Here is an 18,867-nt window from a genome sequence, read left to right as displayed (position 1 = left end):
CATTATTCACACATAATGTTTTTATCATATTTTTTTACTAATAAACAAAAATAAATATTAGTATATAAGATATTGTTGGATTCGTCTCGATAAGTATTTTCAAAATATTAAATTTTTATAATTTTTACAATTATACAATTACAAATATTAATCATCAAAGTTATGCATCGGCATGCGTGAAATAGTCAACTCAGTCACTCATTTGGAATGGAGGAAATAGAATTAAGGAATTTATTTGGTGGATGGATGTTTTAGGTACTGGATGTAATGATTGCCAATAGATTGACCACCTCTGTTCAGTTTCAGACCAATCTGTTGTAAATCAACCGATGTCTCCGTTGCTGATTGTGTTGTGCTTATGATTCAATTGCGTCTCTATGATAGTGGTGATTCAATCATTGTTTCCACACCGTCTATTTCGGTTGTGATTCTGTTGTGATTCAATCACCGTCTTTGTGACAGTTGTGATTCAATCGTTGTTTCCACATCGTCTCTATTTCGATTCTTATTTTGTTCGGTCACTGTGTTATCGTTGTATGGTTGTCAACATGTCTTCCACCGCTGCTATGTTATCCTCCATCGCAACCTCTTCAACGATTGCAATATCTTCCTTTGCTCCGGGCTCCGGCAAAATCCAATTTTCACCCAGCCCTTGTCGTCACCAACATCAAAAATAGTATTCCCTTTGTGCTAGAGATGGAGAAAGATCATTACACCATGTGGGCTGAATTGTTTGAGGTTCATGCTCGTGCCCATAAGGTTATTGATCACATTATTCCTCGACCCGGAAAAGAGAAGCCTACTCCCACTGATGCTAGTTTTGAAATGTGGACAATTCTCGATTCAACGGTTCTTCAATGGATTAATTCCACCGTCTCTTTTGATCTCCTTACCACCATCATGGAAAAGGGATATATTGTCATGGTTGCATGGAACCGTTTAGCTGACATCTTTGACGATAATCAAAACTCTTGTGTCGTTGCCCTTGAACAAGATTTTTCGTCCACTCACATGAACGATTTTCCTAACATTTCTTCCTATGTCAACGTCTCAAGCAACTCTCTGATCAGTTTAAGAATGTTGGAGCACCAGTTAGTAGTTGTTTGGTCCTTCAACTGGTTTCCGGACTATTTGAGCCGTACCGTGGGGTTGTCACCTTGATTCGCTAGAGCATCATTTTTGTTGGAGTAAGCCCTGAAAGTCGATCTATTTTGATAGACTTTTGTATCATGACTTTGATTTATATATATATATACTATATATATAATAAGGTATTTCTTTATTCTATTTGTTTCAAACTAATAAAGTCCGTAGAATAGCTAGTCTATTTAATGGAACATTAAGTGTGACTTAATAGTGAGACTCCATTAAACATAAGGACACTATGACTTAATAGTGATAATGGTGTATACTACTCTTAGACCTGAATCAACTATGATCCCTGGATGTGGGGTAAAGTACTTTATTGCTATTCAAACGTTATCTGTAAAAGGATAATTATAAAGTTGGTTAATGGGTACTTCACACGAATCATGATAAGGGACATGAGTGACCTAGATGAGATTTGCCGTTTTTGACCACTGCACACATGCCAATACATAATTTTTATCACTAATATTTTTAATTATCTATTATAAAAAAATATGAAATTTTTATATTTTAAAAATATTCGTCGAGACAAATTGAACAATATCTTATTTGCTAACATTTAATTTTATATATTAAATATTAATAAAAATTTATGGTCAAAGTAGATTGAGTGAATAGTGCACAATAATCTAAAACGACAAATAAAAATGAACGGAAAGAGTATAAGTTATATGTGAATTAACCATTATTATATTAGAATAAAATACAATGATGTTTTTATGAAAATCAATATTTATGTTGCTTTAATTTCACCAAGTCTTCACGAATGCTTTGCCTTTGCCTTTTTTTTTTTTTTTTTACAGCAGGGAATAACTCGTAAAACATCTACACTGGTTGGTCTTGTGAAAAAAAAAACTTAATTATATTTTTGGTCCCTTATCTTTATCTTTTAAGTTTTAAGTTGGTCCCTTATCTTTCGTTAAATTTTTAGTTAATTTTTTAAAATTTTTTGTTAAATTTTGAGTTAATTTCTTCTAAAACTTTCATATAGTACCATCCTAAATGGTTCACGTACGCAAATTCATTAGTCATGTAGATGATTTAACCAAAACTTTGACTAAAAGGACAAAATTGAAATTTTTAAAAGATAAGGGACCAACTTGAAACCTAAAATAAAGATAAGGAACCAAAAATATTGGATATTTGAATTGGTCTCATTTTGCTAAAACAAATATACAAGCAGGATGTTGGACCAAGGTACCGTTTGACCTAACTTTTTTATGGTCTAAAAGCTACTTTAAAACAAAGTTTAAAATAAGTGCTTTATAAATAAAGTTAAAGTTGTTTGGTGATTTCATTTTTAAAAAACTAAAAATAAATTATAATTTAAAATTTGTTTGTTAAAATATTTTATGAAATTTATAATAATATTAAAAATTATTATAAACAAATAAAATAATTTAAAAATATAATTAACAAATATTAACATTTTGTGTGAAATAATTTAAAAATATAATAAACAAACATTTTAACGAATAGTATTTTATAAAATCTACCGTTTAATTATAAGTATATATTATTTAGATCATTTATGTAAAAATTTACACAAATCTAAAACAATTTGATAGCAATGTTGTATCCCCTAAAACTATGAATCTTGTTTTTAAGAGAATTAGTTTTGCCATTTAACCGTTTGCGCCTTTTATTCATAATTTCATATGTAATTATGCTATATATTTTAATGAAAATATTATCCTATATTTATTAATGAAAATTCATTTGATACGTTATTGATATTCATAAAAATAAAAAAAAAAAATTCAATAAAAATGCATAAGTTCTTAATTTTAGAAGGTCTCAATAACATATAAAATAATTTTAAATTTGCGTAAATTTTATATAAATAATCTAACAATATAAATTTTAAATTCATTAAATATTTTATAAAATTTATATTTGTTAGAATGTTATTTTTTTATAATGTTAAAATGTTAATACGTTGCCGTAACATTATCGGTCTAATTTTATCCATTATATATATATATATATTGAAATGAATAATTTTGTAGTTTGAAGAAGAAAAATACTACTATACATGGTACTACATTTTATTTGATTATCTTTTATATTATAAGCTTGTATACACAAGCAAACTCTAAACCCTAATTTGTTTTCCCTGTTTTCCCTCCATTTTATCTTGCAATTTTTATTAAAAAATAATACAATTTTGTCTTGACTAGGATTCGAACCCGCAACCCTTCAATGCAAGCCAATATTTCCAACCATTATGGCAAGTATACCAATTGTGATTAAAATTATGTGCAATAATTGATAAGCACCATCAATTTTAAAAGTATATCATATCAAAATTATTGTTGACTATATTATTCATCACGAAATATTTTTATGTCTTTCCTGATCAATGATTTTTTTTTTACCGGATCATAAATTTAGAGAATAATTATCATGTGAGATTTGGAAAGTTATTATCACGTGTAATTTGGAAAGTTATTATCAAACTCAATTCTACTAAATCAATTTTTTTTGCAATACAACCAAACACAACCATAGTCATGTCACTAATCACATTCATTATTTTGTTTTTAATATTGCAGATTTAATATTAACCGATGATCAATTGATATAATATGCACTAGCAGACCAATTGTGATTTAAATTATGTCCACAAAGTGTTAAGCTCCATCAACTTTCATAGGAAAGATTTCATACGACAATTAAGCACCATCAATTTTCATTGCACAATTTAAACAATTAAAAACCGATAATCTCTTATATTATAAGCTTGCTAACATAAGCTAGCCCTAAACCAAATTTTTTCCCCTCATTTTCTCTTTCTTTTTATTGCATCTTTATATTAAAAATATACAGATTTGTCATCGAACCTGCATCTCTTACTTACAATAAAACCTTTCAACCGCTAAAACATGTGCTTCAATTATGAAAGAATTTAGGAATCCTAATATGTTAACCCTGTTTTTCAAAAAATTTGAACGGCGGAATTAATCACAATTTTTATTTATTTATGGATGTCTACTTAAGTTTATGTTCTTGATTACGTCTTTATTATTTTTTTTAACCTTTAATTATCATCAATTTTTTAACCTTTAGTTATCAGCAATTTTTTTTAATAAGTAAACAAAACGATGGGGTTCAAAAATTATTTAAAAAATATATAAAATATAAAATAAGCACATAAACAAATATAGAATAATTAGTCAATGAAATTCCCTATACTACTCTTATTGAAAATGCTCTTAGAATTTTTGTATTTTATTTTTTATTGTTACATATTACACCTAATTAGACTCATGCACCGCATGGGTCAAAGTTCTAGTTTTAAATAATAGTAGTATATACTTTTATTGTGACTGTGAAAATTAATAAATTGTGCATTTTTCAAAATAATAATATTATAATAATGAGTAAAAAAAATTATTATAATAATAGTGCACTTGACTTGTGATCAATAAAAGTAAAAATAATGGTGCACTGTGCACATATGACTTAATAAATAAATAATTAATAAGGTGGTGGAGGAATTGGTCAACGCGGCGGTCAACGCCGGACCACCGGCGGCCGGCACGGCGGAGCTCCGGCGGTGGACGGTGGTGGACGGCGATTTTCCGGCGGCCGGCGCGGTGGTTGGCGGCGGCGCTCCGGCGGCCGGCCACCGTCACCCACCCTTTAATATTTAATTATTTTTTATTTAACAAAATTTATTTATTTTAAAAATAATTATAAAAAACAGATTTTTGATGATTTTTTTTTTAAAAAAAATCTATATTTTAATTATTTTGGGCTTAAGAAAATCTGTTTTTTTGGGCTTAGTTTGAAATATGTTGGGCTTAGAAAAAAAAAACTCTTATGAATTCATTATAAACCAATAATTCATAAAATTAAAGAAAAATTATGTTTTTTCTATAAACAATAATTATTAAATATGTTCTTTTAATCAATTAAACAAAAAAAAATATTGGCTTAATTATTGTAAAAAAAAAAGTTTAAATATATAGGAATTAAAAGTTATAATAATGCATTTTTAAAAAAAAATAAAAAAAAAAATAAAATTTAAGATGAATCAGTTATAAATAAGTAACCTATTTTTTATTATAAACCGGTTATAAATTGGTTCCGAACCAATTATAAACCATATCCAAATTAGTTTTGCAAAATAACCAATTTTTCATTAAAATGGTTTTGGATATAAACCAAAACCATAAATATGGTTTGGTGTGGTGTGGTTTTTAAACCATGCACACCCCTACATATGAGGGCCGTGAATATCACAAAATATATGATTTGCATTTGCTTTTGGTGGGATTCGAAGAGGTGAACCACCGAAAAGCTAATTTTACACAGAAAAAGTTAAAAATATTAGCTTTGCCAATTGATGTATTTTACACATGAAAATAAACAATTGATAATTATCAAGTACTTTTAAAAAAAATTGTTTGGCCTGACTTCTCCTTTTAAGGAGTAAAAAGTCTAAAATAAGTTGGGCCAAACGGTAATGTTTCAACATTAGTTACAACAAGTTGTTTGCTAAGGAAATCTCGCGCATTTAATATGAGCATCTGCTATATATGGAAATCCATATAGGAGCGCGTTTTGATAAAGATTTGATCTGATCAGATGTCCTTGAAATAAGTCAGACTTAATGGAACAACTGTTTGACTTATCTTATCTTCTAAGTCATTCAAATACTTTTAGAATGTTTTGATCTACCTTTGATGATGATTGAAAATGGATCAGATCATCTTTATGATTGGGGGAGCGTCCTATTTTTTTTGAGGAAAGTGGAGCGTGCTAACTCACTATATATTTGAGACCAAGACCAAGACTATCTTATTGAACTAAATTAAAAAAATACATTTGAGTTTTATATATTGAGTCAAAGTGTCTGTATTTGTAAATTGTGATTCTTTCTTGTGGATTCTATAACACAATTTAAGATCTGAGTTTGTTGTGTATGTTTTAAGGTTATTCCTAAGCTTTGAAGTACGGAGTTAACTATGTGTGATTTACTCGAAGCTTTTAAGCAAGAGTAAAGTATTGTCACGGTGATTGTCACCACATTGTATTCAACATTGTATGAACAACACAGGTTGTGTTGGTTGAGTGGAGGTGAGATGAGATCTCATGTTTAGAGTTCCTAGGCAGAAGTTGCATGAGTAGTGTCGAGGTTATAAGACGTAAACCGAGGGTTTGCTGAGGTCTTAGTAACTAGAGTTATTAGTGGATTTCCTTCCTGGATTGGTATCCCCCAGAGTAGGTAGTTGGCTGAACTGGGTTAACAATTTCCTGTGCAATTTATTTACTTCCTGTCATTTTATACATGTGTCGTCAGATGTGCCAACAATAAGTACAACATTATTCATAAAGTAATTGTTGGGACATCTGAGGAAACATCATTCCAGTGATACCAGAATTTCAAAAAGTGTAATTAAGAAAAAAAATTACACTTATTGGTCACATATTCATAAAGTTTAAGAAATTGAGTATTCAACAAAGAAAGGCATTATAATTAGCAAACTATATCTATATGTTCATAAAAATTGTAACATTTACAAGATAAATTGTTTCAAAAGAATTGTTCTTTTAATTTCAATACAATTTTAATTACTTTCTTTTTCAATACATTTTTAATTGCCTTTTTTTAATTGTATATATCCTTGATGACAGTTAATTATATGATGTTTTTAGTATTATTTTAGAGTAGTTTTAGTAATAATTGAAGACCAAATGCAAACAAATACCTAAATTTACGAAGTTACTTAACCAAGACTGAAGAAAAGTGGAAAATGCACAAAAAATGGTAGAAAATGAAGAAATTGAAGAAGCCATCGTACTTACGATGGATGGCCATCGTAGAACAATGAAGAAATACCACATCGTACCAAAAATGCCATAACTTGAGCTATGATTGTCAGATCGAGGACTGTGACCATGCGTTGGAAAGCTAAGACAAAGAGCTGCAACTTTCGCGTTGAAGCAAAAAATCAAATTATGGACGCCATCATGGCTACGATGGATTACATCGTGGCCACGATGACAAGCAAACATGGCCGAAAACGCACAAACTATCGTACCCACGATAAGATTGATCGCAGCACGATGAAAGGTGGTTTAACAACAAAGAATATCTGAAGCAAATCTTTCATCATACCACGAAAAGATCCATCGTGGCCACGATGAGGCGAACTTGAACGCCATCGTGGCTACGATGGATACGATGGGTCGTAGGAAGAAGTCTCAGCTGAAAAACTATAAATAAAGCTCTCCTCCTTCACAATTATTCATTCAGAAGTTCAGAGAACTATAAGCTCTCTAAGGAGCAAAGGAGGAGGAGGCAAGGAGGGCTAAAGAGCTCTCAAGAGAGGGAGACTCTCCCCCACCATAGGGAGACGAAACTTCCTCCGCAAAGAATCGAGGTTATTTTTATGCATGTTTTCTTTATTGTTCAATATGCTTAATAGTAGCTAAGTCCTTTAGGATAGGGAAAGTAGATGAACTCCCCTAGGACTGCTTGAGACATGTAATCTGGTTATTTTCCAAGTCTATTTACAAATTGCTATTCATTTATTATATGTTAGTATCTGTATTTATCGTTTTATACACTAGCATATATGAACGCGCGCATATTCTGTTAGTAATTAGGGTTGAAGTGGATATCGTGACACATCTAAGACTTCGGAAACAAAGAGATAATATAACCTACTTATATGAGACCATTAAATTCAATATCTGCGGTTAGGTTTGAGATTAAGAATTACACATAGTTAAATTCTGTACTGATATTAGGGAACCAGTTACGCTAAAGAACTTGTTAAATTAGGAACCTCTAAAGGTAAGGACGCCCATTTAAAGGCTGAACTCGTTAAGGGTAAAGACACGAAATAACGAAGGCTAAACCTAGTTTGATTGGTTCGACCTAAACAGATTACAATAGAAGTAAGTATAGTTATACTAGGCTTACTTTAATAGAAATTAATCTCTAGATAATGCTTCAATAGTGAGCAGATATAGCGTTAGTTACCAAGCATAAATAGGGGAGGGATTCGAAAGCACTTAACTTATTTTTATCATCTTGAACTCTTTCTTTTATCTTTAGTCTTCTACTATCTAACTCTGTCTCAAAACTTTTTTCAAACAAACAAAGCGAAAGCATTGCTTCCTTGGCCGTTGGACAAGAGAAGGAGTTTGGGCCTTCGTGTGATTTGGACCGAGTTCGTTAGAAGCGAGATGGGCCTCATCAGTTATTGGGCTTCAAGTCCAATGTAGAACACTTGTGAATATCCCATTGATGCATTCATGTGTTGACTACGGTCTGACAAGTGCCAGTCTGTCATCAAGTAATAATATTTATAATAAGGATTCGTCTCCACAGGGATCGTGCCAAAACTACTAATCTTGTTTAGGAATTTAGATAGTTTTGCATTCACTCTAATTTTTGAAAATAGCTTTGATTCATAACAGAAATTAAATAGGTTTTTAGAATTAAGGTGAGAAAACTAGATTAAGTGCTTTCGAATCCCTCCGCTACTCCTTTTTGGTAACTTGGTGTTATATCATTAATTAATCTTTTTATTATCTGTCGGATTAATTTTTAAGTGGTAAGGTTGCTCTCGCATCCCTTGCCCTGTTGCAATTGAAGACGCTATTGTTAATCGTAATAAGCAAACCCATGTTGTCATGAATTACCCTTACTATGGTCTCAACGTTAGACTTATCGTGATTAAATAGTCGTAAACATGTAGAATTTAACAATAGTGTAACTTTTAATCCTTAGAACTCCTAACCTCAAGTAGTTGTACTACCGGGCTAGTTATATTATCTTTTTAGTTCGGGATTTTAGTGTTTGTCACGAGATCACATCAATCATATGGGTCCATTCATTAATATGGTTGATATTATGAATAAAGCAAGATAATAAAAGATAATAAATTGAATAATAATAATATAAACTTTTGCAAACCAAATTACATAGCATCAAACATTCATAGAGGAGTTCATTTACTCAACCTAACCTAAAGATATTTAGCTATTAATAGGCATATTAAACAATAAAGAAAAAATGCATAAAAATAACCTTTATGCCTTGCTGAGGAAGTTTCCTCTCCCTATGGTGAGAGAGATATACCTTCCCTTGAGAGTTCCTTAGCCCTCCTTATTTCTCATCCCTTGCTCCTTAGAGTTCTCCCAACTCTTGAGTATTTCTAAATGTTTCTAAATGAATAATTATGAAGGAGAAAAACTCTATTTATAGTTTTTTTTAGTGGATTTGGGCTTTTCCATTGTGGCACATCGTGGCTCATCGTGCCACGATGACTTCAAAAATTGTCATCGTGGTGCGATGGAATTCATTGTAGCGCAATGGGTTTTGTTTCTTGCTTAAGTAGTACACAGATTTTCTTCAAATATATCTCCTGCCATCGTGGTGCGATGAGTTCCATCGTGGTACGATAGGTTCTGCCGATTTCTTCCTTTTTTGCCCTTTTTTATGCATTTTCTTCTATTCTTGCTTGTTGGTCAAATAACTTGATAATTTTAGATTTTTGCTTGCATTTGGTCTTCAAACTAATTTAAAAACATTAAAAACTATCCTAAAAAGTACCTAAAAACATCATATAAATTCCTGTCATCATGTGTATTCATAAAATAACACATTTGTTTACCTTAGCGAAAGTGATTATCTTCATGCAAAACATCCTAAGATCCATAAATGTATACTTAACACCGAAAAAGCTCATTGCATAAACACTTTGGTGCATTCTTTTGCACTCTTCCTTTGTTTTCTTGATACTTGTTGAGTATTCACGATGTCACACTCTCACTTGTTTAATTTAATTGAATATGTATAAAATCTATTTTACTTTGAGTGACGTGGTATGACATGATTGGACCACGTAGCACTATGTTAGTTTTACTCTCTTTTTTAACGGGAAACTAACAGCACGAACTTAAAGCAAATTTTCTACAAAGTGCAAGGACTTAACTAAACAAAAAAAAAAAAAAAACTTGTAGGGATCAATATTAAAATGTTCTATTGTTCACTTGAAACATGTGCAAGTATACACAATCAAACTATAACAAGTGGTAAGAGAGAGTATAGTAACCACATGGATAGTTTAACTTGTAGTGTCTCTTATAATGTGCCATAATCTTAAATCTAGTTGCATCTTATCCAAGGATGAATTTTATGCTGTTATTGCAAGAATAAGATTGCTATATTGGGTTATTACTTCTTATTTTCAAGGGTACATGAACAATCAATGCTTCCACTTTAGCAAGACTAACATCTATGACATGCGTGTGGCGCTTCTTAAGAGTATCTCAGGCTCAAATTACTTGGGAACTCCTACTTTAGGCTTGTGCAAAAGAGCAGCTGGGAAGCTAGAAGAAAGTGTTAATCCACTTCCTCTCTGTTATTCCATTAGAGAGTGGACTCGCATATACTTTGAGAGTGTTGAGGGCAAGCTATTTGGTACTGTTACGTCACTCATGAGCAAAGGGAGAAGTGTTTTGTGTTATAAACAAGCATCATGGATCAAGCACAGCAAGAATTGGGATGCTCACAATTCCAACAATGGGATCCAGGAGGACGTTATCTCGTTCAATGGAAAGACTACTTGAATTGGGCGCCACTTAGAAGATTGCGATTATCATCCAACAATATTGTCTTAACTTCAACCTTGAGGACAAGGTTGATTTTAATGGGGGGAGTAATGTTATGATTCAAAAGCATATGAAGAAATACACTTGGCATAATATAGTTGGTTGAGATAAATGGACACACTTGGCATAATATAGTTGGTTGAGGTAAATGGACACATGGCTGGTGATCCTAAAATCAAGGAACCTTGGATTGTGCATAAATAGTGAAATGAGAATCAGTGAGTATGAAGAAAATTGATGAAGTATCTCGTCTCTCTCTTTGGTACTCTCTAGTAAAGTAATGACTTAAGTCTTAGACTTAGTCTTCTTTTATCTTTCCCTTTCTTTTTATGTACTAAGAACACCAACTTAAATTGGATTCTCATCTATCAATTTTACCTTTGAATGAATAATCAATTTGCAATTATCCATATATCATATTCCTAATTTTGATAACCCTTGCGGTAAAATTCCCAATCATGTTGAATAAGCAGTTATGTTCACTGACCTATATGCATGAAGGTAAAGAAGCATCTAAGCCTAGGTTGCATAGGTACGGGTAGGGTACCCGCTACTGGTGCGGGTAACGGTACGAAATACGGCATTTTAAAAAAAAATTAAGGGGTTACGTTAATATGAAATATCAAAATTATTTTTCAAGTCAATTACTATCATCATATTTCGGAAATTTACCTTTTTTTTGTCCATTGTCTCCATTATTTTCATCAAAAGCGAGGTAGATAATTGAAATATAATAAAAAATCAAAATATTTTAAGAGATTTTTCTACCACTGATACATTTTTACGGTATTCCCCACCCCAAATCAACCAAATAAAAACGGCTACAGATCAGTCAGTACCCAACGAGTGCCATACGCGTACCTGGTACCGGTACATACTCGGTGCATGTACTTCTCCATTTTTGGAGTACCCATTCATAGATCTAAACGTTTACTTATTATACTTTTTCCCTTAATCATCATCTTCATCGTCATCCTGGTTGTTGGTCTGGTTGTGTTTTTGCTTATTATACATTTCAGCAATCTGAAAGAAGAAAAAAGTGGTTAAAGAATAACCCAATAATTCAATTTTATGTCCTCCAATACTCTTTCACAATCTTCTATTATATTGTGTATAGTCGGATAATGAAAGAGTGTAATGTAGTTTACCTGCTCAGACGGAGTGGCCTGGTCAGGAGTTTTGTCAGGCCGAACTCGAACAAAACGTGGAAACCGAAGAGATATGCCCTTTAGTTAGAAATTAGAAAATGTAAGAGTACCACCAATAGAAGATAAAAGCTATCATTATTCAACTAAACAATGCTAAGAGACTAATTCTAAAGTAAATTGAGACACTTGTGTCATCAATTATATTTTTTCTAATACCTTATTGGAATCTACTATGCCCACTGCAGCTCGGTAAACAGGGCTAATGGTCAGATCTGCAGCTTTCACCTCCCACACCTAAATGAAATAAGAAAATATATAATTGCTTCTGAGCAGAGTCCAATTTTATTGGATAAAAATAATAAACGACAAAAAATAACAAGGCATATGCAAAAATCATGCCAATTCACTAGTCAAGAATTTTGTTACCTCACTATCTTCAAACCAGACATCAGGATTGATTGATTCTCCACATTTATAATATGCCTGAAACGAAGGATAAGGGTTAAATTAGTTCATAAAATATTGAGCGGGCTTCAGAAAAAGTTCAGAGAGAAACAAGAGCCAAGGACCTTTGGTTTGGGAATAATTTTAGAGCGAAGGATAGCAGAACGTTCTTCAAGCTCCTCTTCTGTGAATCCAGTTGCTAACAAACAATAACATAAAGAATAAGTGAGAAAAGTAAGTTTAATAAACAAAAGAACTCTATACAACATAAAACGCTCACCTAACTTGACAATACTTTGAAATTCTTCGTTCTCTTTGTCATAGCAAGCAACGAGATAAGCACCATACACTCCTACAAGACATTATGTCACTAATTCATTTCAGACCACTTTGAGCTAAAGGATTACATTAACGGCACCTAAAAATGATAAAAGAGTAACAAAAATAGGCATCACCACGTTAAAGAGTTTGATTCATAATCACCTGTGCGTTTACCACGACCATGGAAAGCACCAATAGGTACCAAATCCAGGGAGTCCCCTATACTGCAAAGTAGAGATATAATTTAGAGCCACATTAATACAAAAGTGAAATACGAAAAATGAGTAAATCAACATTTTAGTCTTTGAAACTGTGCAACATGGTCAATTTAGTCCCTTAAATTGAACAACATCAATCAATTTAGTCCTATTTCAAAATTGTTGCCCACAATTTCAAAGGTTTTATTTTTGTCTTGATGCACCAAGAGATTATTCCAGTCAATATATAGGTCTTTAACTAGTTTTGATAGATGTTTACTAAAGAAATATTTTGATAAAGGGACTAAATTGATTGACGTTCTTTAATTTAAATTAAGGACTAACTATTTCGTAAATTTGAGGGACTAAATTGATCCACCCTTACAATTTCGATGATTTACTATGAGAAAAATTGATATCATGTCCTTACTTGTCCATATAATCTTTCTTCAGTTTCAGCCAGTTGAGCGACCGCTTGGAGGGTTCATATGTGGCGTCTTCATGTAATGTTTTAATGATTAATCCCTCACAACTAAAAAACAAGTGATAACGTAAATGTTAAATGATAAAAATTATTGCTCAAATTGTTAAGCGAGAAACCAAAGTTGGAAGAACTGTAAATTATATATACAATGCCTATCAAATGTTTCTGATAAAAGTATAACGACATGAAGACAATTAAAGAGAATGACATATATTTATCAATTGTTTTTGAAAAAAGTATAATGACATGAAGACAACTAAATTAGGCAGAAATGGTGCCATATACTTTCACTGAAATCGGGAAATTTATATCTACATTAATTTAAATTAACTAGAAGAATTTAAAAAACCTTGCATCAATAGCTTGGTCAAGAAATTTTTGTATCTCCTCAACATCATTTGATGTCGTTGATGTCGCAAACTGAAAGAATCCAGACTCTACCTCAAAAGAGGCGTAGAGATGCTGAAGATAAAGAATTAGTCCCTTGTCAACATATAGTTCTTAAGTATATAAAAATGAGAAGATAGCTCGTTTCAGACACATGATATACAAACGAAAATTATTTCTCAAGACTAACAAATGATAAATACAGTCACATATAAAAGAGATTCAATTGGCCTGCTTCCCTAGCAAACTAACAAAACTGCATGATCCAATCTCGTGTTACCTAACTAGAAATTATTGCATTTCCACTTCTCAGCCAACTCTATCATGGATTCAACTATTTAATAAAGAAAAATAATAAAATGAAACTATTGGCAATGCAAAGGTAGAAGGTGTTACCTTTCTACGGATTTTAAGGTTTTCCTGAAGAAGTGCTTGGCCATTAAGGTGCAACAAGTCAAAAGCAAATACGCAAACATCAACCTTTATGTCACTTATTGCTACATTTTTGCGGGCTCGAGTACTAAGCACCTGTCAAGAAATAACGTTGTTATAACATTATTATTCTCAAATACCCACAAACAATATCAGAAATCCGAAAGCTGCATCACCAAAATAGGTAAAACAGCAAAGACATTAATTAGAAAAGGATTTCATTTTATTTTTTTTGTATTAACCCTCTGGTTTCCGGGGGAATAGGGCCCCGGCAATCCAAAGTTCGGCCTCGAGATAAGGAAAATCTGACCAAGAATTGTTCGCACCAGAAATTGAACTAAGGTTCTCCCGAACGATTCGTCCTATGGGGAGCTCATTAACCACTTGAACCCAAAGTCTTGGATCAAAAGGATTTCATTTTGATCGCCTGACAATATATATGTTTTCAGACTATAATTAAATGATGTATTGGCACCCTTAAAAATAAAGGACCAGCATATGCAATGAGATTACCTGGAATGGAAGGATTCTCTGTTTTGCACGATCATATGCAACGAGTTCACAATCAAGGATAAAAGATGATACTGTTGGTTTCTTTAGCCTGTTCATTGACAGCAAATATCAAGAACCATAGTGTTGAAAAAATTGAATTGGAAAGCAACCGGTATAGTTGTTTCAATATATCAAGAGTTTTTTTCTGTTAGAATATTTGAAAAACTAGGAGTCCAATCTCTCAACATGACATCAAACACTAACATATCATTAATATCAATGTTGATTTTTCAATGTTGATTTTATTATTCAGAGTATTAAATTCCTCCCTTTGCATCTAAATGACTAAACACTACAATTTCAATATAGTATCACTACTATAGTACCATCCTATATTATCTGTTCATGTCACAAATCCACTGCCGAGTTTCTCTCTGAAACTCTAGTATCACAATCTCTTTATATGATTCTTTTCTTTTACCAAACATGCATAAAATCTGACGACCCATAATATATATGTATCCCAAATACAGTGTAGCCATGATCTCCCTGCAATTTTAGTCTGAGTTGACTTTCAATCATGTTTTGTCGAGTCCATATACACTTTTCTTTTTATAGCTCAGTGAGCTTTACTTTAAGGAGGACTACAAAAATAAATTGAAAATATCTCAAGGCAACAATATTCTATCATAAAACATATTAGAGTATCTTATACTACCTCTTGCCATTGGTTTCTATATTTTCCTTATATATATCATAACCTGATGAAACATCCAATGTATCATTCACAGCATGTCAATATAATTTTGTTATTCCGGAAATTATATTTCCTCCTTATATATTTAAAAGATTAAACCCCAAAACTTCAACAGTTTGTTAAATGCAGTTTCAAGTTGTTTGGAAAATGTTCATAATTGGCACGAAAAGATGCTGTGAGACCTCGAACATAATATTCACAACTCAGTTTGATATTTTTTACCTTGAAACTGCAGCAACAACATCAGGAAACTTCCCAGTGTTCCTTTCAGCATTTCTACTGTAAATCTCCACCGAGCCATTCTCCATGTAATGTATCTGTCTCAATACAACTAATGTTATTGCATAATAAGTATCATAATCCGTGCATTTCTGATGGAATATATGACCATGAAGCATCACCTGAGCACGCTCTCCATCATATTTGTACTCACACGTAAACTCTACATCCTGAAATTTATTTAGAATTTCAGATACACCCTTGGTTGCTTTTGACAGCATAGGCCCAACCGGAACACCAGGAGTAAAATCACACTTCTTTGGAAGTTCCCATACACCATCCGTAAGGAGTGCAGCCACAATTTTGTCATAATCAGGAAGAACAGAATAAACTTTTTTAACAATCATTGCAGCCTGATGCAAAATGGAAACACATACATAAAAAAGAAAAAAGTTGGAATCATCATTATAATTCACTGATACCTTAGGTTTAAAACTAAAGCACATATCATCGGTCACCCTACTTCATAAGATTAGCTTACCTCTTCAAATGGAGACTTAATTTCTGGAGGCGGTTTAGAATGTTCTTCAGTGTATACTGCAGCTTGGCCTAATGCAGCTAAGAGAGTTTGTTCGGCATATCCAATTCGCAATTTTGCCTGGAAAACAAATCCAAGTAATTAACACAGAGAAGTAAACCCACCAGATTATTTGAATAACAGAAGAATTGTAACCTGTAGCAAACGGATTATATATAGAGGTTCACAATCAGTTGCAGCAACAAGAAGTGACTTTATGTGATTCTTTTTCTTCTCTTGACTGTCTTTTCCAGATTCCTTCAAACATTTAGAAAATAAGGGAAAATCAGTAGCAAACTCTAACTCTCATCTAAAAATTGTTCCAAATTCCAACAAATTCATCTTTTCTTTTCATTTTTGCAAATCCACCGTAATTAGGATCTTTGACCCCCATTAGGCACCCCAAGTCCCAAGGTATCCCCATGGCTGTAGGTCTTTCGGGGTCGCTATGGGACTAATCTTGGAGTCGGCAGCAGAACTTTTTTTTTACTAGGATTGGGGACTCAAGGAATCGAACCCGGGTTCTTTTCCTGGGGGAGAATCATGTCGCCAACTCTCCCAACACCATGTTGGTATTTCATCTTTTCTTATCTTTATAGGAAACAGACCATGCGTATGAACTTCCAACATAAATACAATCACAGAACAACATATTTAAACAACAGAAACTAACATCCAGCAAAAAAATTGTTAAGCCTTACTGCCTTAGCTTTTAGCAAAAAGGCATAATTAAAAATCTATCATTAAAAGTCAAATAAACATTAATTTAGTAATCTATAACAAATGTAACCCTCTCATACACATTCATTTGGTGCATGCAGTATAATTAGAAGTCAGATAAACTTATAGTAGTGATGGGTATTGATACAGTAGAGATCAAATAAAGGTATGGAAAGAGTTTTATTATATACTATATGATGAAAGGAAACTGAATACAAAACCAGAGCAAAGCTCCTCAGTAGAGAAACAAGCATCTCTTACTACCTAATCATAAAGGTGATAACAAAAATAACCCAGTGATCATAACTAATTTCCACGATGATATTTATTGAGGGGATAGCCTAACAAACTGCCTCATCAGCTCGTCACACTTTCTTTGCGACTCCTTTCTTAACCCTCCTCTCATACACACGCCACACTTTGGGCTCAACATTCTTTTTGTTAACCAACACATCCCTTTCTTTAATTACAGGCCCATTCTCATTCCTATCAGATCAGGCGAACAGATAAACAGTCAAAGTCTTCAAAAGGACTGAAACATTTGATAAAGATTAAACTTCTGTAAACAGAACTAAACAACTTTACCTCCAAAACTGACAGTAAAATACCTTAGCAATAAGATGAAATGTCTTGAAAACCTTCCTAATAGTCAAAGGTTCAGGCTTCCGCATCATAGACTGTGAAGAACGGCTAGCTTTCGCAACTAAACCTAAGTCACCTTTTTCCTGTTAACAACAAAACAAACAAAATTAACAGCTTCCTAAATTCTAACCCTTATACTTAATCAACAATAATCTAAAATTTTGTACAACAAAAACCTTGTACTGAATCCTAATCTGCTGCTCAGTCCTTCCACACGCCTCAGCGAGAGCCTTAATAATAGAAGCATCGCCAATTCCCAATTCTAACCCTTCGTGAGCCGGAGCAATTCTATTAGCAGAAAGATAAACAACCGGCACAAGATCCTCCGGTGTAGTGTATATCACCGTCCTCAACAGATTACACACAATGTCAGTTTTCACAATCCTCCCACTCTCTTCGTTAATCATATCAAACGCCAAACAAAGGAACAAAAACGGCACAGGTTTGTTTTTCTCCCAGCAAACGACCGAACTTGGATCGAAACTCGGCGGTTTCTTCTTCAGCTGTGGAATTAGCTCCTTCAATTCGGAAATTATCCCCTTGGAAGAAGATGAAGTGTTGCGGATCTTGTTCGGTGGTTCAACAGTTTCAACGGTTTCTAGGGTTTTGAGATTGTTGTTAGGGTTTTGAGCGGGAGGGGAGAGTGGAGATGGAGATGGAGAAGGAGGAGGGGGAGGGGATTTTCGTTTCTTGGGAGATGAGGAAGAAGGTGGTGGTTTCTTCTTGGCTGCGGCGGCGCGTGCACCGGACATGAGTTTGTCGAAGGCGGAAGGTGGTGGCTTTGACATTTTACGGCGAGGGGTTAGTGAGAGAGGAAATGTTAAATTGGAAGAAGAAGTGTTAACGGAAATGCGGAATAATAACGGCGGAAGAGAAAAATACGGTTTGAAATGTAATGCGAACATAGTTGAAGATGATAGAAGACGGAGTGGTGTTGCCGGGATGTAATTGGCGGGAACATAGAGTTTCGGGGACTAGGATGAGATTTAACATGTTATTGCCTCAACACATTTGAATCCTCCGATTAAAAATGAATAGTTGGGATTTTATATGGTATAAAATTAAGATTGTACGTTTAGAATTCTTAACTCAATTGGTAGGACTTTACATTATATATGTAGGGGGATGAAGTTCAAACCCTGATCATCTCACTTATCCCCTTAAAGTTGGAATTTCTAGCCCACTAAACTACTTCACAAAAACAAAAAATATTTAGATTGAAGTATGGTGAGATTCACTATTACATCAAATTGTGTGAATTC

The 18,867-nt window shown here is 33.1% G+C and overlaps 2 protein-coding genes across 4 annotated transcripts; one reads left to right on the top strand and one right to left on the bottom strand.

The window, feature by feature from the left end:
- Positions 1 to 696: 696 nt before the first annotated feature.
- On the top strand, positions 697 to 1,161 carry LOC123922186. The gene has a single exon (XM_045974932.1). It carries the CDS (start codon positions 697 to 699, stop codon positions 1,159 to 1,161), a length of 465 nt encoding a protein of 154 aa, XP_045830888.1.
- Positions 1,162 to 11,400: 10,239 nt separating this feature from the next.
- Positions 11,401 to 18,637, bottom strand: LOC123919891 (DNA ligase 1-like). Of its 3 annotated transcripts, XM_045971914.1 has the most exons (17): positions 17,782 to 18,637; positions 17,572 to 17,688; positions 16,400 to 16,501; positions 16,208 to 16,324; positions 15,849 to 16,079; positions 15,670 to 15,764; positions 14,712 to 14,799; positions 14,163 to 14,294; positions 13,729 to 13,841; positions 13,326 to 13,427; positions 12,861 to 12,922; positions 12,658 to 12,729; positions 12,503 to 12,576; positions 12,360 to 12,416; positions 12,150 to 12,227; positions 11,934 to 12,011; positions 11,401 to 11,808 (listed from the first exon to the last, which is right to left on the bottom strand). In XM_045971914.1, exons 1-17 carry the CDS (start codon positions 18,508 to 18,510, stop codon positions 11,737 to 11,739), a joined length of 2,319 nt encoding a protein of 772 aa, XP_045827870.1. In that variant the 5' UTR covers positions 18,511 to 18,637; the 3' UTR covers positions 11,401 to 11,736. The 3 variants fall into 3 exon arrangements, 2 of the variants coding, with proteins under 2 accessions (XP_045827870.1, XP_045827869.1); XM_045971913.1 differs by having other exon boundaries at positions 15,670 to 16,079; positions 17,782 to 18,599; XR_006813353.1 differs by lacking the exons at positions 11,401 to 11,808; positions 11,934 to 12,011 and having other exon boundaries at positions 12,663 to 12,729; positions 17,782 to 18,570.
- Positions 18,638 to 18,867: the final 230 nt, after the last annotated feature.

The sequence above is a fragment of the Trifolium pratense genome, linkage group LG4, assembly GCF_020283565.1.
Source record: "Trifolium pratense cultivar HEN17-A07 linkage group LG4, ARS_RC_1.1, whole genome shotgun sequence".
NCBI classification, from domain to species: Eukaryota; Viridiplantae; Streptophyta; class Magnoliopsida; order Fabales; family Fabaceae; genus Trifolium; species Trifolium pratense.
Note: the sequence above shows the minus strand (reverse complement) of the source record. Positions and strands in the feature narration are given on the sequence as shown.